This window comes from Notolepis coatsorum (assembly GCF_963971535.1).
Source record: "Notolepis coatsorum genome assembly, chromosome: 3".
Taxonomy (NCBI): domain Eukaryota; kingdom Metazoa; phylum Chordata; class Actinopteri; order Aulopiformes; family Paralepididae; genus Notolepis; species Notolepis coatsorum.
Genome location: NC_140167.1, coordinates 142,746,234 through 142,767,318, shown reverse-complemented (window position 1 = coordinate 142,767,318; position 21,085 = coordinate 142,746,234). Strand labels below are relative to the sequence as shown.

The window sequence follows — 21,085 nt, the reverse complement described above, 5'->3', positions numbered from 1 at the left end:
TTTATTTAGGGAAGAAGCATCAAATTCTGATGAAAGCACGTCTAAATCCAGGTCCTGCATTAGTGGATTATTTCCAGCAGACAAGCAATGCATCAAGCAGCACAGCTACATCCACATCAACAACCAGCAGTGTAGTGAGAGCCAGAGCAGCCAGTGGAGTAGCTTGCAGTGGAGTTGCCCCTCTACCATCCCCAGGCTCATCCAAGAACCAGTCAACCAGCAACACCACAGGCACCATTAAATCATTTGTTACCTCTAATCCAACACTTCAAGCTGAAATATGCTGGGCAACAAAAGCTGTAACCAGCCACTATTCCTACCATTCATGTAATGACATGGGGGCCATGTTTCAAACAATGTTTCCTGACAGTGAGATAGCAAAGCAATTTACTTGTAGGAGAATAAAGTGGCATACCTCACCACATTTGGGATAGCTCCTCATTTCTCTTCCCTGAAAACTTTATTAACAGATTGCAGAATGGGTACAATACAGTACGGCTCAATACACACAATTGTTAAGGGGATGCAGACCAGAGCAATACTTTCGTCTTGTTTACATCAGGGTCCCCCATGTTCAATTCATCATGACATTTATGACATACACGACATACAGATATACAGTACGTTACTGCATAACACATCGGCTCAGCCAGGTTATATATGATGCCAAGTCTACATAATTTTGGTTGTTTAGCACAATAACATCTGATTTAATGTGATGGAAGAAGGGAAATAATCATTTTGAGTAAATATTTAATTTACCACAGCCGCATAAGATTCTGGAAAATCTTGAAAATGCTTGAAAAGGGCTTGCATTTTGCCTTGGAAAAGGTGTACAAACCCTGAAGAGGACAACCCTGTCTAGAAGAGCGCGAGACAGAGAAGAGTGGTGAACATAACCTTCCCCGTTAAGATCATGGCCGAAGGCCCAGTGTATAGAACTTTGATCATATGAATGAAGCCCTCACCCAACCCCATCCTTCTGAGAACTGCCCATAAATAAGACTACTCCAATCTGTCAAACAAACTGACGCCAACATATAAAGCATTACAATAGTCGAGGCGAGAGTTCATAAAAGCATGGATGACTGTTTCAAAAGTAAGTAAGTAAGTACTACTACTCTTAATAACCGCAGCAATATGCCCTACGTTATATGCGTAAATGTGCGCTATGTGCTTAAAGTGAAGTTGAAAAATGATTTAGGAGCACGTTTTTTGCATGATTAAAAACTATGGTTCGAACGTCTTTTTGAAAAACCCTGGCGGCTATTTGAATCCCAAAAACAAACATGACGTTGTCGGACGTTTTCAAAGTTTCAGAGGAAAACAGTTAGCTTGCTATTTGTAACAAATGCAGAAGTTCCACGAGGAGGGAAAGGGGCAACAAGCTATAACTCATCCAACATAATAAGTCACCTGCAACATCAACACCGCTACGGTGGTGCATTAAAATCCGACGACGGCGCGCAAGCAGCTAAAGGCTAAGCTGCTGCGAATCCAAAGCCAGCTGCAAAGGAACCGGCACGGCTTGTACCTATTGACGAGGCGTTTGCTAAATTAAAGACGTTTGACAGATGTTTGGTTTATTTAATTCTTTTTGAGGCGTGCTGTCCTATAAATGCCAAGTAATAGTTGTTTCATGCACCAAGACCACAACAGTCTCCTCTCCTATAGCGTCAAATGTTTTATCTGCTGACAAAGCACAATACCTGTTGGTATTTAGTTCACTCATTGTTCAGCGAAACACATTGTTAATGACATTGACGGATTGTGAATTGTGATTGATTCAAATTATATTTATTTGGAAAAATAAATAGTCACTTTATTTGAAGAGTCAAAACTGTTCTCTTGGCTTTGTTTTGTTCATAGTAGTAACGCTCGTGTCATGATAAATCTGGTTAGGTCAAAACTACAGGAATATACATTAAAGGGGACATGTACTATGAATGTCATTTTTCAGTCTCTAGCATTGTATTATAGTAATAGGAGTTCGTATCGATGTGTTTTAGTGTCTAAATACCATATTGGCGGATTGCTCTGATTCAGCTCAGATCATTTCCTTCTCCAGTAAATTAGGCCATCCTGATTTGAAGGCCTGAATGACGTTACTCAGGCTCTGGGTAGCAGACAGTGATGGGGGGGGGGTTGGACCTGCCGCGCCACACACACCTCCGAACGGGAGAGTGATAGAAAGAAAAAAAGGAAGAGAGAGGGAAAAAACGTACAGATGTCTTCAATACACTCACAGGAATTGTGTAAAGTTGCCCAAATAGTGCTAGGAATAGCAGTACATGTCCCCTTTAAAAAAAACGTTATAATACAATAAATATATATATATTATCGGTATCGACCTTGAGGAGCAGAAAGGTATAGATATCGGGGTCAAAAAATCAATATCGTGCACCCCTAATTGTTATAATTGGTCCAGTATTGAGGGAGATTGCTTTGCTTTAAGCAGCTGCTGCAAAACCGGCTACAATGTAATCACACGGGCCAAACATGCACATCGAAGTGCATCCACTACTAAAGGAATCTTTTTTCACAGATTCTCTGAAGACTATTTCTTTTACTACAGTATGGCTCAAACGGAAGTCTCACTCTGAAATCCTGTGAGGCGTGAGTTGTTGTAGGAAGAGTATGTGGAAACTTGAGTGAGTTGGTGAGGAAGATTAGTTTGTCTCGTTAGAGTACAGAAAGCGAAATTCATGTTGGCTTTGAGTAGGGACATTCTGAAAACAAATGGATAGAAACACTATCTGTAGAGATCATTTTGACCCTGATGACTACTGCCAGTCCAAGAGAAATACTATACCAAAGCACTTTCCTAAATAATAATTCTGTTCCAAGAGTGGAGAGACCTGCTGCAGACAGAGAGTGGAGGTAATGTTATTAGCTAAAGTTATTGTGTTAACCTGGCATTTAGTACAGACAAAGGCTTGGCAGGATAACGGAAAAAACAATCACTCAATAAGCCAGTAGTATGTAAAATATCTACCGGTATATAGATTTATTTCCCCTTCACTACTGCTTTTATAAACATCATAAAACATTCTCCTGGCCGCAAATAGTGGAATGGATAAACAGACTGTAAGTAGTGTAAACGCAAAGGTCTATCTCTGTAGGGATCCTTTACCTAATGTTGTCAGACAATCTGAGCCTCTCAATACTGGACCAATTACTAAATCCTTGTTCCTATTTTTCATTTAAACACCAAATTATGGAAAAGTAGGGTCCTCCAAAATATGAAAAAGTATTAAAATAAATACAGCTGCCCTGAGCACCTTGCATAACCGCCTCCAATGGGTCTGTGCTGTTGGGTCTTCTAGAGGCTGTTTCTACCTGGCATTAAGATCTGATCTGGGTGCTCCCATCACAAGTGGACGTCTCCTTTTTGTCTGTTCACACCTGGTATTAGAATGAGTCTCCCCATGTGTCTCAAGTGACCACTTGATCGGATCTTCCGCGACGCTTCCCCACTCAATATGTAATTAAACACTTTGACCTACTGTACATCACTAAAGATGCATGCAAATTGGATAATATAATCCTTTCTGGGGGAAAAGGATTGATGGGACATCAACCACAATTGAAAGAACTGTCTGCAATAATTGGATAGGAAAGGGCTTTAATTAGGCTATTAATTGTTTTGTTAATGCTTGTGAAATGGGCTGTTGTGGCGAGCCCACATTAAAAAAAAATTCCCTGTTCAACATGATTGTGGCAGCCCTAATGTAGCCTAATGTGTACACCAAGCATCACACTGTAATGTACCTGTGCTTTATACGTGACAATAAACTACTACTACTACTACTACCAATGGGCGTTTAGAAAAATTCACACATCGTGGATAAAGCCAGCTTGTGCAATTTGACAACCAACTGAAGATGAGAAAAGGGAGGAAGAAAGCAGATACTTTCACCTTCTGTGTTCGGCATAGAATTATAGAAAAAAGAAGACTCCAGAAGACCTGGCGCAGTTGACTAGGTGGTCCTTCAATGTGGCCCTAGGACACATTCACATACACACTGCTAAACGGAATGTGGCCCACCTCCAAATGTGGCCCGAGCGATCGGATCTAAATGCGTCCTCTCGATTCGACTCAGGTGCATTCTCGCCTGTACTTTTAGAGCCGTCCACTTGTGATCGGATCACCCAGATGGGATCATGGTGCAAGGTGGAAACTGGGCTTCATTCACACCATTCAGGAAGCTGCAGCACGTGAACAAACACTTTCCCTGCCATTTGGAAGCTCGGCAGGAACGGGGCAAGCACTGCAAGTCATGCGCTGGGTGTGGTGGTGGAGCAGCCCTGGGAGAAGTTTGTTTTGACAGCTGCCCTGGGCACCTTGCATAACCGCCTCCAATGGGTCTGTGCTGTTGGGTCTTCTAGATCAGGGGTTCCCAAACTTTTCAGGCCGGGACCCAGAAAATAAGGCGTCAGAGAGCCGCGGCCCAATGCACATCGTCAGGCTTTTTTTTTTTCTTTTTTTTTTTTTGCCAGGCGACTGATTTTTTAAGCCAAATATCACTTCAATCCTATTAAGTTAGTTCAAGTTAGTTATTCATTTATATGTGCTATTTATGAGAGGGCTAACTTGTTGCAAAATAATAATGATAATAATAATAGCCTTATTAAAATACTATTGTTGCTTCGGTTGTTTTCAGCGTTTTATGTCCATAATCTGTTATTTAGTTTGAAATGTTCATTGAAATAAGTAGATTTTTCGTTTTTGTTTATTTATTAAGTTAATATAAAACCATATAGTCACATTTTAGAATACAATAGAATATAATTTTAGAATACAACTAGAAACACTGTCCTGGCCTACTTCTAAGTTCAGTGGCCTGACAAAAAATAATAAATACAAATTACTTTTTACTTTTTTTTTTTTTTTTTTTTTTTTTTATCATCTCGCGGCCCTCCCTTGGCTGCTCGCGGCCCACCTTTGGGTCGCGACCCCGACTTTGGGAACCACTGTTCTAGATCAGTAGGTCTCAAAGGGGGGTCTGGGGACCCCAGGGGTCCCTAGCAAAAGGAAGAATAGTTTGATTTCACTATACTATGACTATTTTGAATGTGACCTCCCTGGTCATAGGTTTCACTCTCTCGTCTAGTTATCTACTCTTCTACAGTATAGACTTGGGAATCTGTAATAAAACGTGTCTAAAAGGCAAATAATTCTCAGAATTGGGGGCCTCCTTAACTCTCCCCCACCCCACCTTTCCCATATCAATCAGACAATACAGTACATTGTTCGTGTTAACGGCAAACACATTTGACTTATTTTCTGGGGATTATATGATTTCTGTTCGGTCTCTTGATTTCGTTGCTTAAAAAATTCTTGTGTACCTTTCCCTGAGATCTGTCGAGAGGACGTGCACACACACACACACGCATACATACCAAGTGGTTCCACTCCACAGCTTGGGAACCACTGATCTACACATGGAACCCTCCAGTCGAATGTTCCCCGGTGCGGAAAAACTCCTCGCCACTAATCCCATGAAGTATGTGTGGCGTGAGGGGGGTCCGTGTGAGGCCTCTTGACGGTCCCAGGACAAGAAAGGAGGCTGAAGTGGATTCTGTTTCTCCACCAGGGACCTTTGTTTCGGGCGGTTGAGCTGCTCCAAGTATCTGCTGGGTACCACCACCAAGAACCTGCTCTGCTGCTGGAACCTCCTCACCTGCTCCTGTAAGTGTGTACACTATGTGTATGTATGTATTTACACGAGTTGCAAGTTCCCTACATTTGCCCCAGTTTGACTGTAATTTGTGTCATTTGATCACTAGACATAACCATAGCGTATTGTCTCCCTGCCTCTCTGTCCACTCTGCTAGTGGAATGGAGTTCCTCCATGGATGTGAGTCTGCTCCTGGCTGACCCTCTGTCTGAGAACATGGCTGCCTTCTGCTGCCAAGCTGGAAGTACAGACTGTGAGTCTTAACGCACACACACACACACCTCTATGCCTTTTTGAGCATTTAGTAGGGTATGTCCTTACCATTAACACTTTTCCCGCCAATCACGTCGTACGACGGGTTTCAAGTTCATGCAAATTCTGCCAATAGCGGCGTACGACGTGTTTCAAGTTCATAATTCATATTTCACTCACGGAGCCTTGTCATATTCTGCGGGAGCCATCACAACTCTGCAACGCTTCAATACTGCCACCTGGTGGCTGATCGGCGAGTTGCAACCGGAAGTGGATCTCTTGTGATACCGGTGCGTCTCCCTATTCCGTCCGGCCACTCGTTTATCGTCCCTGGACTCAAGACACACACCGTGGATATGAATCTTTGCCATAACTCAATAATCCACATGATTTGGGCGTATATCGATCCACATCACATAACTGGGATCTGTTTGCTCCACTCTCATCGCTCAACGCTACGAGGAAGCTGCCGTGAGTTTCAGCGTTTTTCTTTATCATTTTCGATACAAACTGCTCTGATCTATATATCACCCATACTACATAAATCATTTAACGCCGGTCACGGAATTATAAACGACACCCCCCCCCCCTCCGTTCACCCGTGGATGATCAGTCATAACGCTTAGGACCATGTACAGTTTTATTTTTTTTTTAATTATTATTATCTTTCTTCCCCTCTTTTTCTCCCATCCCACCCTTCCTGGTTGTTGCGCACTTTCCCCTACTGTTGGTCCAGGAGACCGGAGACTGTCGCATGCTTTCCTCCGACGCATGTGCAGCCTGCCGGCAGGCCAGCCTGGCCACGCAGATTCTCACCGGGGAGAGTGTAGTGTGTGGGAGGCCGCACTATCTCTCCCTAGATCCTACCCTTGCTGAGCAGGCGCCCCGACCGAACTGTAGGGGTCGCTGTCCACAAAGCCCAGGACCCACCCTTCAGCTTTCCCACCCTCTAATACTGCCAATTGTATTAGTGTGAGCGGCCAGCCAAGCTGATAGCAACGCCGGGAGCTGGATTCGAACAGGCGAATCCAGCTTCTCCGGCGTTGGTGACGAACGCAATCTACCGCATAGGACCATGTACAGTTGAATTTTTTTATATAACGTTGATCGTATCAAACGGCATTTGATAATCTAATATATGCATTTATGTCTATATCTCACGTTCTAGGAAATACTGCAGAAAACGATAAAAACATATTTATACTCTAGACGGTATTTTCGTATGAATGTTTGAATGAAAAAGTAAAACGTTCCTACATCCTGAACGATAGCTAATCGATGTTGAATGGGCCATAGTAATGTCAATTTAGCAATACAATTTAAAAAGTTATAGCCCTGCAAAGAAGGTGAACATCTCCATAGACTTACATTACTGGCAGAGAATGGTTTAGGATGATCAAAGTGGTGGCAGAGAATGTGTTAACACATCCACCGATGGAAACTGCTTACGACGTGTTTCAAGTTCATGCAAATTCTGCCATTCCATGGCGTACGGCGTTATTGAGATCATATTTCATTTTTTCGCCATGTTATTCATAATTCCCTCACGGAGCCTGGTCTGATGCAGTGGGAGCCTGCACAACTCTGCAACGCTTCAATACTGCCGCCTGGTGGATGATCGGCGAGTTGCAACCGGAAGTGGATCTCTGGAGATCTCCGGTGCATCTGGCAAATGCGTCCGGCACTCGCATATTGTTGTGGGACTGTAGACACACGTCTGTGTGTAGCGATCGCTGCCATAACGCAATAATCGATACGATTTGGGCGTTTATTATGATTATACAAACCGGAAATGGATTTAGGAGATCGCCGTCAAATAAGTTGGATCTTTTTCCTCCAGTCTCATCAGCGAACGGTAAGAGGACGCTGACGTTACTTTCAGCCTGTTTGTTTATTATTGTCAATGCAAACTGCTCTGATCAATATATCAGCCATACTACATAAAGCATTTACTGACTATCACGGAATTATAAACGCCCCCCCCCCCCGTTCATCCACGCATGATAAGTCATAACGTTTAGGATCATGTACAGTTGACATTTTTAATATAGCGTGTATCGCCAACAAACGGCAGTTGATAATCTATATATGCGTTTAGGCCTATAGCTCACGTTCTAGGAATTACTGCAGAAAACGATAAACATATTTATATTCTAGACGGTATTTTCGTATGAATATATGAATGAAAAAGTAACGTTCCTACATCCTGAACAATAGATAATCGATGTTGAATGGGCCATAGTAATGTCAATTTAGCAATACGATTTAAATGCAGCCATCTGTACTAGCCATCAACACTGAGGAAGGAACATAATTGTTCCGAAACATGTTTGTTTCAGGCTGCCATTAAATATACCAAAATCTGTGAGTGCTGGTCCAAGCGTATTGCTTTCTTTTTCTATTATACTCGACGGGATTTCAGCACCCAGTGTTATAATTTGTGAGCGCAGTCTATCTTGACTTTTTTTTTTTTTATCTTTAGATCACACATTTAAAAATAACTGTTCATCTCACTTCAATCATTTTAATTGCAGATGCAGAACATGGTATTTTCTCAAGCAGACAGATGTAAACACTGTAATCTGTGTTGCATGTACCTGACAAACTGAACTGTTTGTATTACAGTTAGTAACAGTTTCGATTTTTATTTAAAGATAACGAGAGAGCCGTTTGGTGGGGGGGCGCTGTTGAGCGGGCCTGTGACCAGACCTGAAAGAGCCACTGGCTCTGCGGCTCTGCAGCTGCATGCTATTTCGCAAATCCACTGCTGCAGCAGCCGTCCTCCCATCGTTATCATAACACTACACACATATCATAATGTTTACAGCTAACTGTAGTTGATCACCAGGTATGTTTTATTAACGTAGAATAATTCATATAAGAAAAACAATAGGTAAGATCTCTTACCTTTCTCCACTGGTTAAAAATGCCAGGAACTGAAATTGAAACTTGCTGTGCGCCGCGGTGTTATGTGTTTATTATGAAATGACAATTGCGTGTTGACACGCCCAGTGCGCCCACTGCGCGAAGCCTCCTAAATAACTTTTTCCAGTTTGCACATATCTATTATCTATGACTAATTCGATCTATTTTTAGGGGCAAATGCGATTGAAATAGTCGCGCTGTGGTTACATGACGTCATTGCTATTTTAGAGCTGCCCTACCGGTTACACGGTATAGTCAAAATCCATACCGTAGAGCAAATTCATACCGTTTATACTAGGGATGTCCCGATCGATCGGCCACCGATCGTTATCGGCCGATAATCAGTATAAATATGCGATCGGGGAATTCCGATAATTTGTCATATTCGCCGATCGCGGAAACTGATCAAGTGGATATCTCACTCGCTTGTCTCAGACGCACAGGACCTGCAAACTGCTCCTCCTCCCTAGCCCCGCCCGTACCCGTGTAGAGTTTGTAAACACAGAGGAGGCGGACCTCCTCTGCTGAGTCTAGATAGTGCATTCGACCTGAGCTAACGTTAGCTACCTAGCTATCGTTACTGTTTAAACAAAATTACCCAGTCAACTATTCACTTTTAGTAGGCATTGTCTAACGGTATTTAGCCGGCTAGCTACTGATAGCTCCGGATATCAACAAATGCCCCAGGAAGTCTAGTAGCCCATGTTGATATCTCCGTTAGCTTGCGTTAGCTTGCGTTAGCTGACGTTAGTTCACGGTTCAAAACGAAATGTCCGATTGAACTAAATAGTTGTCTTAACGTCATCTAGCCGGCTAGCAGTAGCTACAGATAGCTCCTGATATCAATGTCTTATAACATTGATTGAATGCGTATTCGAGCTGAGGGCTTGCTGAATGTGAAATGACCAAAGCATAACGTTACCAAGGCAATAGGGTCCCGCTGCAGCGCCGGAGAATCCTTTTTGGAGCTAGGGCTACTAGAGTACACACACAGTGGAGCTGTTTGCAGATAGCGAGCATTTTGACTTGTTGCGTGGTGGCGATGTCTCGCAGATAATACAAGTACAAGTCTAATTATATAATATATATATTTTATAAAAAAAAAAAAAAAAAAAACTTTTTATATAAAATAATTTTTAATTTCTTTTTAATCAAAAACGATCGGTATCGGATCGGTATCGGCCGATATGGCTCACGACGATCGGTGATCGGTATCGGTGGCAAAAAACGTGATCGGGGCATCCCTAGTTTATACCGTATACCGTTTATACCGTCCACCCCTAGTATGACTCATTTATCAGTTGTAAATATGACGCAAACAAAATGATGGTGTATTGTTAATGGCTTCAAGGATACCTTGGTCAGAAAAGGTTTGGGAACCACTGCACTAGACTATTCAGGATCTTAATTCAGGGCAGTACAATGGTCACATATGCAACTTTTTTGGCAAGTGCATGTTCATATTTGACTTTGTGGCACTAGTGTGAGTGGGGGAGAAATCACATGTCTCTGCAACTATGTAATCTGACATGCGTCGCGTCCGATTTCTTTTTTTTCTAAGTGCTACGTTACGTTAAGTTAAGTGTATGGCATGTTGGGAGGATGGATGTGTCTTGGAGATTACACCAACGTTAGACTTCAGAACCTTCAGGAAACAATGTGGTGCTGATAGTGCTGTTGCTTCCTTCTCTGTCCCCAGTGTTTGTGTTTAAGCCCAGTGAGCCTCGGCCGGTCTCCTCCCACAAGGCCGTGTGCTCGGGCCGGGTGCTGCGTGCCATCTTCTACCCTCGCGATGAGATGCTGGAGAGCTGTGAGGAGAGTTGTCAGTGGCTCAACCGCTCCCAGCTCTACTTCCTTACGCAGTATATGGTAAGCTGACGCCAGAACCTGGTGCACAGATGGTTTTCTGAATGTTTTTCTTTTTTTATATATATAAAATATTTAAATTTAGACCGCCGGTCTAAACCACATTGCATGCTTGCACGAGGAAGGATAATAATGATGATCTAGCGTTGATTTCAGGAAGATTCGATAATCAGGCGAAAAATGACAACCTGTTTTGTGTATTCCACTAAAGGGCTATTATCGCGTCTTTTCCTGGGATTACTAGAAATCACAAACTATACTTGTATTCAAAACGGAAATGTACCGATGCATAAACAATCCGTTTTGTACATGTTGACTGGAAGCAACTCACTGATAATCGACTGGTGTATTAGACCCATAGCTATAATTTAAGATATATTTTAAGCACTCGCAAATCTCGCAGTCCCCCCATTGATTTAAGCGGTGGCGTTCTAGCGCCATCTCGCGGATTAAGCTCCGGCGCTGAATGAGTTAAAGCAGTGTTTCTCAAAGTGGGGGGCGCGGCCCCCAGGGGGGGCGCAGAGGCATGACAGGGGGGGCCTTGAGATTTATTTAAAAAAAAAAAACATTTTCTTTTTTGTTGTTTTTTGATTACAGAAAATTATCACTAAAGTGCTATCTGTTGTAGCTGCACTGTTCTCCATGAAAATACCATTTCTCAAAATCTGAAAATCATTATTTAATAAAACACAGAAAAGGATCACCAAGTTACTCTGGATAAAAAAAACCTTTACAGACAACATTGAGACAAAGCTTCCTGACACATCTCCATCCAAACTCTTGAAATCTCATCTGATACCACCTAGAGAGCTAGTTTCAGAGTGTGGTGCTGAGTACCAAGTATCTCATGATGCAGCAGTTAAGGTGTTGATACCATTCAGCACCACATACAGTATCTGTGTGAAGCTGGCTTTTCATCCATGACAGCTCTGAAAACAAAATATAGGGCCAATTTGAAAGGTCACGATATTGGTGTTATTTCAATAAATTTAAACATGGCCCATTTCATGACTATTTTGTTGGGGAGGGGGGGGGGGGCCCAAAATATTTTGGTCCGCCAAAGGGGGGCCTGACAGAAAAAGTTTGAGAAGCACTGAGTTAAAGGGATATTTCACTTTAGTACAACTTGTCAAAAATCAGCAGTCTTACTTTTATGTAAGTGCATCTACAAGTAAGCTAGCGACCACCATTTCTCCCAGGTGTCGGGCTTCTCATTCACTTCTATTCATTTTGCGGACCTAGTCTAAATATCATACTTCTGAAGTATAAACAATGTACTGCCCTGATTTCAATAAAACTCAAAGGTATGCGTTTTTGCATTTAAACTGTTTACAGATGTATTACCTTTGGAAAATAAGGGTTTGCATCTTTGCCTTGCATGGAATGTTTTAGGGAGTTGTTTAGGGCTACTTAGGGATGCACCGATCTGACTTTTTCAGTCCCGATACCGATATCTGGGCTTTGGGTATCGGCCGATACTGAGTACCGATCCGATACCCATTGTTTGTATGTATGCCTCACTGTGTGGAAGAGACTGGGATCATTATTTTGTGCAAGGCAACATCAGGCTTGACTTAAAACATTACTTTACTAACTTAGTGAAACAAAATGTAACAAATTAACACATAGATATTAGGGGTGGGGGGGGAAATCGATACGTAGTAGTATGCGTGGCAATACTGTATCGATATTTAATTATTCATACATTTTTTTAAATTTTTTTTTTTGTATAAGGAAGTTGCATTGTTCATTTCAATACCTGTAATAGTACAGTAGTCCACACACAAACATGTGCATTCAGTTAAATTGGAATATGACTGTAATACAAACAGTTCAGTTTGTCAGGTACATGCAACACAGATTACAGTGTTTACATCTGTCTGCTTGAGAAAATACCATGTTCTGCAATAAAAATGATTGAAGTGAGATGAACAGACTGAACTTTATTTTATTAGATAAAACATGTTGACAAAGTTTTACTTTGCAGTTGAAAAAAGGTAATGAATAAAATTATAAAAAAAAAATATATATATATATCGCAATATTAATATCGCAATACTCAGCGTATCGATAGTATCGTATCGTGAGGTCTCTGGCGATTCCCACCCCTAATAGATATAAATGTACTGAATTTTTATTTATTTTATTTATTATAACTATATATTCAAAAAATATTGATTTATTTTTACATTTTTAATACCCGATCCAGCTATTTTAGTCATATCGGATCCAATATCAATATTGGGTCGTGCATCCCTAGTTCTACTTAAGTTAAATATCCCTTAAGGCTTTACCTTTCTACCCTGTTACAAAGGATCAGATTAAACCGAATATATATATTTATTTATTGATATATATTGCATAGTATTTGTATATCGTTTGATATCCCTTGTATATTCCTTGTACATATACACAGAATATCCCTTTAGCCCAGACCATAATATTCCATTCTCCTATTGGACAGCGGTCCACCGGCGCCAGGGACCGGCCTCCGGAGCCAGGTTCAAAGTCACCGTCAAGACGTGTCTGGACATGCCCGGCCTTGCCCAGGGATACGCGACAGAAATGAGATTGGAACTAGTTTGTTCACTGTGCGTATAAATACGGCGCAGGTGAATATAGAAGCCCCTTACCCTCTTGCCTTCTTAGCCTTAGTAAGTTACCGATAAGTTGAAGCCTCACCCACGATACAACGTGCGGTGAAGTATGGCCTGTTTGGCCCCAGAATAGAGCATTGAGACCGCGTGCGAATTAATAACTGAATTGTCAGAGTTTGGCGCTATACCGTTGAGTGCGACATATTTCTATTAAGTCATTAATAGTCTATTTGTGTATAGTGTATCGTGCGGTTAAAGTTCTACAGTGACCAGCATCTCCAACGCTTCCTCGTATTAGCTAGAGTTCTTATCCAGGCTGGGCTGACCACATGGCGCTTTCACCCGAGGAGACCTAGACGAGAACCGTATGGACATGTACACTGGATTAATCTACCCGACGACTACATAGCCCTTTGCGGCTGGAATATATTTGCTTTGGTCCTGTGATTTATGGAGCGGATAATCGCCGACGCCTGCACGTGTTGGATTTACCCCGCGAGGAGTCAAGTCGAGTCGGCGCCTCAGAGAGCCTGAGGCCGACTAGCTTTCTTCACTGTGGAGCTACAGTCTACAAGAGAACCAAGCTGTATTCGTCTGTGGATCAAGAGGCTATTGCACCGGCTTCTGTACCTGAAGTCTCCTTAGTCATCGTTGACCAGACGTTCTACTACCGACAGATCTTCTACCCTGCTGGCTTACAACCAGGGGGACCCCTTCCAGTATCTCCCGCTATATTACTAGTGTACCATAGATATAATTCCCTAAGATTCAGGTTGTATAATTACCTCCTGCGTAACCAGAGAATGGACATTCAATATTGATTTGCCTACGCATATTCCTTTGCCTTACAAGTGCATTCAAAGAATAATGTAAAGTATCCTATGTACCTTTTGCTCCATTAAATACTTGATTATACCTTTGTTTGGAACCGATTTCATTGTGGGAAGTGTTCATCATATTCATATATCGTGTACTGTATGGCCAGTAATTAAAGTACATAAAGCGGTAGTGGTTTAATGATACCATACTTATCAATACAGTCAGGGAATTGTACCCCTCAGTTACAACCCCATTGCTCCCACTCTATCTCACTCTTGTCTTGCCACCTACTTATACATGTAAGTCGCTCCAGATGGCCTGCCCTACAGCGACGATAGTGCTTCCTGCCAGTTGCTGATCATGAGAGACGGACATGTCATGCAGGTCTGAGGTGAACATGACCCGAGAAGCGAGGCGCTCTCCAAAGACCCGTCCGCTTAGACTCTCTCGCCGTCGTGGAACACCCGCTTTCCTCACCCAGGCAACCCTGCTGGCTGGCGTGATTGGGAGAATGCCCCCAGGGTTGGATTATGTCCCGTTCTGCGTTTGACCACAGCTCAGAACATTGACGTGGTTGTAAATGTCCAGTCTATTCTGTCAGTATGTTTGTTTGATGAGGGTGCATTTTAAAAAGGACCACATACTGAATACTGCTGATTGACTGTTCTCTCCATATCAGGATCTGATGACCTTCTGCACCAAGACAGAAGAGGACCGGTTCCTGGCCTCTAGCAGACAGGTAAGATCTTGTCTGGCTCCAGAATCACTGAACCCCTTGGGATTCTAATAACTTCCTCAGCCCGTTAAGTCTCTCCTTCAGGGACCCAGGCTCATGACAACATGGCGCTGGGAGGTCTTCCGTATATAAAAGGTATACCGTCATGGATCCATAAAAGGTATGGATTTTTACTATACTGTTAAATATATATCAATCCTAAAATGATATATGCATTTCTTTTACTTAAGCTCTTAACACTTTGAATGCCCAACCCGAGTTTTCTCGGGTTTACCCCCTGCGGGTTGAATTCCCATAACGAGAATATTCGTTTTTTCTCGTTTATTTTAATTTTTTATTAGCAATCTGAATTCATATTTCATCAACCGAGTCTACCGTTGGTAAATCAGCCACACCAGGCGCTCAGATGTGGAAAAAAGTGTCCCCTATCGTCTCCCAGATGGTAATTCACCTTTTTGGATTGGACTCAATGAAAATGCATGGGGGGAAAAAAACCTGGACTCCACATTTTACTTCTCATGCATGTAACCGGGGCCGATCAGCTTCATGCTGGACCCTCAGCACAGCGTGTATACGCTGTTTTACAGTATACGCGTGGGATCAATAAAAGGATCGATTTTTGGAATGGTCGATCAGGAATTGGAATAATCCATTTGGATACCATCTGATCTCAGGTAAGGAATCTATTTTACCAGTCTTAGGATAATCAGATATCACGGATATATAAGCTTTCCCCCTATATGTGATATGGCTGTTTTGACTGTGCGAGTGATCAGGAAATAAGAGAATCGATTTACAGCTTGCGGCACCAGCGTGCATACGTACACATATACTATCGATAATCTAGCGTTTATTTCAAAACGATTCATAAATAGGCCGAACAATGACAACGTTCTAGAATATTACAGTACATCAGCGTTTATCAGGGATTCTTTTTTTTTCTTCTTGAAAACGAGGGCTTTTCAAAATGCTATAAAACGGAAATGAACCGATAAAAAAACAATCCGCTTCGACAATGTTGACTGGAAATGGGTCATTGATAATGCGATGGGCAGATTAGACACATAGCCATAATTTAAAACATAGATTAGGCGATATTAACGTTAACATTGAAGTGGTTGCTGGGCATTCAAAGGGGGTAAAAAGGAAAACACGGCCGGCTCTGAAAATGTTAAGCCCGGCGAGACCGGTACTGGTCCCAAAATGACATCACGTCATAAATCAATCTCTCCAGACTGTTTGACAAAAGTATATCTTTTTTGGTCAAACGTATTCAAGTATAAACATCATAACCATGTCACAACAGCAGTTATAATGTATATTATCATCAATACGTTAGTTTACCAATAGGTAACACTTTAACCTATTGGTAAACTAACGTATTGATCATCCACCTCTAAGGACAACAGGAGGCTCTGCTCTAAAGGAAGTCAGTGATTTCAAGTACCTGGGCTCGTGGGTCAACTCGTCCGAGCAAGACCTTAAAGTGAGGAAGGCGCTTGCCTGGAGGGCTCTGAACGGCATGACCAGTGTGTGGAAATCCAACCTCCCCCGTCAAATCAAGCTCAACTTCTTTCATGCAACAGTTGAGTCTGTCCTTTTGTATGGCAGTGAATCCTGGACCTTGAAGCCCACCCTGCAGAAGTCCTTGGATGGGTGCTACACCAGAATGATGCGTGTGGTGCTCAACATCAACAGGGATGAGCATGTCACTAATGCAAACTTGTATGGGGGGGTGCTAAAGGTGAGTGATAAAGTGGCAGTCAGGAGAATGAGGCTGGCAGGTCACTGCCAGAGACACCATGAGATGCCAACCAGCAAACTTGTGCTGTGGGAACCAACACACGGGCATCGATCACGAGGACGTCCCACATTAACCTACGTGGACGTACTCAGGAGAGATGCGGGAACAGAAAGCACCGGCGATGCATGGAGGATCGGGATGACTGGAAGCACCGATGGAGGGCCCGTCCGAGGACGACCTAGATAGATAGATGATAATATAGTTTTCGTTTTTGGTCTTGTTTAGTTTGCGAAAGTCTACCATTTTGGAAAATTTGAACTTTGGGAATTGTATTTTTTTTGCTGCCATTTTTTTTGCTGGACACAGAGAGCTTTCGATGAGCATTGGGATTTTTCCGAACGACACTTCCCAAAAGCCTCTGGGGTTTCAAGCAAATTACTTCTGTATGCATTTTTTTTATATCTCTTATTATTCGGGATAATAAACCACAACACTTAACATTATTGACATATATTGAAGCGCAGTTAGTTTCTCTTCCCTATTTTTAGCATGTAGCAACAATTAGATTTGAAATTTGTTTCAAAATGGTTGCACCCTGTTAAAAAAAAGCTACTGTACATACAGTAGATTTCATTATCTGTTCTTATGCACGCCTGGTGATGCTAAATCCAAATTGAACTCGGGCATTTGAAATATAAGATTTGGCACAATCCATAAATGTGCGAATTGGCTATCGTAAGATAATTTATAAGCCTGCTATTCTATATTCTATAATAATATTTCAAATTGGTCTGGTTGGGAGAATTCAGTACTGTATCTACAAAACCTTCTGTTTAATCATCTTCCCTTTATTAATTTCCTTCGATTTTTTGCATGGTGTTATTCACCGTCAAAGATGCAAAGAAAAATCATAATATTCTGTTTCATCACAATTTTATCAAGCCTAGTAATAGACACAATATTTCTGACACTGGGAATACATTCACTGAGGTCCATATATGTCCCTAGATACCAAGAATATGCAAATGGACCTTGTAGAAGCGGAGTAATATTCCATTTACTTAGGTATGTATTTTAGGCGGATTTTCAGAAAATAGGGCTCCGGGCTTAACACTTTCAGTGCCAGCCATAACGTTGATTAATGTCCTTGAGTGCCATCATCCACTTTAATGATGGCGTTAAAAACGCATAATCTATGTTTTAAATTATGGCTATGTGTCTAATCTGCCCGTCGCTTATCAATGACTTGTTTGCAGTCAACATTGTCGAAACGGATAGTTTTTTTAATCGGTTCATATCCTTTTTATAGCATTTCGAAAAGCTATCGTTTTCTCAAAAAATTTCGGAAAATAGAAAGATTCCGTCATAAACGGCATTTATTGGAATATTCTCGAATACGCTAGACACGTTGTCATTTGTCGGCCTATTTATGAATCGTTTTCAAATAAACGCTAGATTATCGATAGTATGTGTACTTATGCACGCTATAGAAGCGAGCTGAGAAATCGATTCTCATTTCCTCAACAGCACACACACACACACACACACATATACACATACGGGACACGCTGTTATCTCAGTGAATACAGCTCTGATAATCCTAAAATTGGTAACATAGACTCCTTACCTTAGATCAGATGTTCTCCAAAAAGATTATTCCAATTCCTGATTGCCATTCCAAATATCGATCGCGTTTATTGATTGATTGGCTGCTGTAAATGTATATTCCAGGCTGCTTTCCATCTCGCGATCACTTCCATGTTCATCAGATCCCTCACCAGCATAGTGGAGCGAGGAGGCTCCCCCTCCACAGATCCACCAGTATAATCGAATGGCCTGCAGTTACACAGGGATAGACGATAGGGGGCGGTATTTTCCCATCGGAGCTCCTAGAGGGGCTGCTGTACCAACGGGAGACTCGGTTGATGAAATATGAATTCAGATCGCTAATAAAAAAATCAAAGACAATTCGCGTCGGTGGCACTCAACGGGGGGCATGAAATGATGACATAACACGTCTGTGGCACTCAAAGTGTTAAGAGGTTAAAGGTGCCATGCATTATAAATGTCATTTTTCAGTCTCTAGCATTGTATTATAGTAATAGGAGTTCGTATCAATGTGTTTTTGGGCCTAAATACTATATTGGCGAATTCCTCAGCTACAGCCCATCCCCTCTTTGCCTCTAGTAAATCAGGTCATGTTGATTTGACGACCTGGTGCACGTCACAGGGCGCTGTGGATAGATGCCCGCCCCCATTCTACCTAGACTAGACAGCGAGTGAAGCTGCGGGGCGAGAGGAAGAGAGAGCCGAGAGGGAGCAGAGAGAGAGGGAGAGAGAGGGGGCACTTGGGGGGGGGGGGGGGGTCCGCGCGACACACACACCTCCGAACGGGAGAGTGATAGAAAGAAAAAAAAGAAGAGAGAGGGAGGGAAGGAGAGAGAGGGGGCACTTGGGGGGGGGGGGGGGGGGGGGGGGGGGGGGGACCTGCCACACGGAGGTCCGCGCGAAACGCACACACCTCCGAACGGGAGAGTGATAGAAAGAAAAAAAAGAAGAGAGAGGGAGGGAGGGAGAGAGAGGGGGCACTTGGGGGGGGGGGGGGGGACCTGCCACACGGAGGTCCGCGCGAAACACACACACCTCCGAACGGGAGAGTGATAGAAAGAAAAAAAAGAAGAGAGAGGGAGGGAGGGAGAGAGAGGGGGCACTTGGGGGGGGGGGGACCTGCTGCACGGAGGTCCGTGCGAAACACACACACCTCCGAACGGGAGAGTGATAGAAAGAAAAAAAGGAAGAGAGAGGGAGGGGCTTCTCTCTCTCTCTCTCTCTCTCTCTCTCTCTCTCTCTCTCTCTCTCTCTCTCTCTCTCATGGTATAAATGATTATTTGTGCAAATATATGGTTATACGCCGACCATTAAGAAAATACATGTTAGTTTAGGAATAAGGGGCAGGTAACTATATAACTATAAGATTTATTCTTCTTCCTGCTCCTTTTGTCCATGGAATGACTATTTATGATTTTTTAATGAAGAAACTATGATTGTATTATTCCATGTGGCAAATAAAAACTCTGAACTGAACTGAACTCTCTCTCTCTTCCCCCCCCTCCCTCCCTCCACCAGTGCAGCCTGTGGTCTGACTGTCACTCAAAGTGCTTATGGGCGGGGCCATAACAGCCTGATTTCTCGAGGCTGAAAAATTATGGTTTCGAGTACTTGATTAGAAATATAAAACAATGAATTTTTTTGAAAAAAAAATTACAAATGTCTTCAATAGACTAACAGGAATTGTGTAAAGTTGCCCAAATAGTGCTAGGAATAGCAGTGCATAACCCCTTTAACACATTCCCGGCCAACCACGTATATATACGTGTTTGGGCGCCATGCTTAACACTTTGAGTGCCAGCAAGGGGCGCCAGAAATAGCGCTTGAGTGCCAGCGCTGTAGTCAATGTGAGGGTGAGCACATTTGCGAACGCATAAACTATATCTTAAATTATGCCTATGTGTCTAATACGCCCGTCGCTTATCAATGACTTGTTTGCCGTCAACATTGTCGAAAAAATTGTTTTTTAATCGTTACATTTCCGTTTTATACCATTTTGAAAAACGCTTGTTTTTTTAAACTTCCAGGGGGAAAAAAATATTATGCAGGAATCGCGCTTTACTGGAATACACAAAACACGTTGTTATTTTTCTGCCTATTTCGTTTTCAAATAAACGCTAGATTTTCGATAGTATATGTGTACTTATGCACGCTAGAGAAGCGGGCTGAAAAATCGATTATCTTATTTCCTGATCAGCACACACACACTCACAGCCACTAAGGCTGTCCCCGAACCCTGTTTTTAGGGTTCCAAACGTTCGCCAGGGTTTATCAAACAAACGTTCGAACGTTCGTTTTTTGTAAATTTTTTTATCTTTTATTAAATCTTTTTTTTTATTTATTGTATTATAGATCCTACGGAGGGCGGCATTGCATAGTCTATTGGTGAAAAAAAATTGTTTACAGTGGTGGCTGTTCATGTAAACATGTAATTAAACAAAGGGAAAAGACAGCAGTCAAACATAATATCATAATTAATAACGCACTCACTTTTTGTCCCGGTAGAACATCGCCGTATGAATTGGAATAACCGAAGCTTTCTGGTCTGGCGGGCTTGAAATGTCCATAAATGTGTATCCAATCCATAAATCCATTTAGTTAGATCCAGTATTGACTGAATGTATCTGTGATTATTATAGATTTTCCTGGTTGACTCCCGGTCCCGGACGTGATGTCGCACGAAAGCCAGCCGCACTTACCCAATAGACTATTCTATTCTAAACAGTTATATTAGTGTGAACGTAATATACATTTTATCCAGTGCATATTTGGATAGTATTGTGATATCATAATCCCATCTATATATATCGTTTTTTTTTATACATTTCAACATTTGATTGCTTTTGCTACGTGCATT

The 21,085-nt window shown here is 42.2% G+C and overlaps 1 protein-coding gene across 1 annotated transcript in view; it reads left to right on the top strand.

The window, feature by feature from the left end:
* The window catches only part of wdr75 (WD repeat domain 75), a 144,703-nt gene that overhangs the window by 100,982 nt on the left and 22,636 nt on the right, over positions 1–21,085 (top strand). The window contains exons 15-18 of the mRNA XM_084309515.1: positions 5,598–5,692; positions 5,839–5,934; positions 10,558–10,727; positions 14,820–14,879. Of these exons, the coding sequence (XP_084165641.1) occupies positions 5,598–5,692; positions 5,839–5,934; positions 10,558–10,727; positions 14,820–14,879 (421 nt within the window). The remainder of the gene's footprint in view (positions 1–5,597; positions 5,693–5,838; positions 5,935–10,557; positions 10,728–14,819; positions 14,880–21,085) is intronic.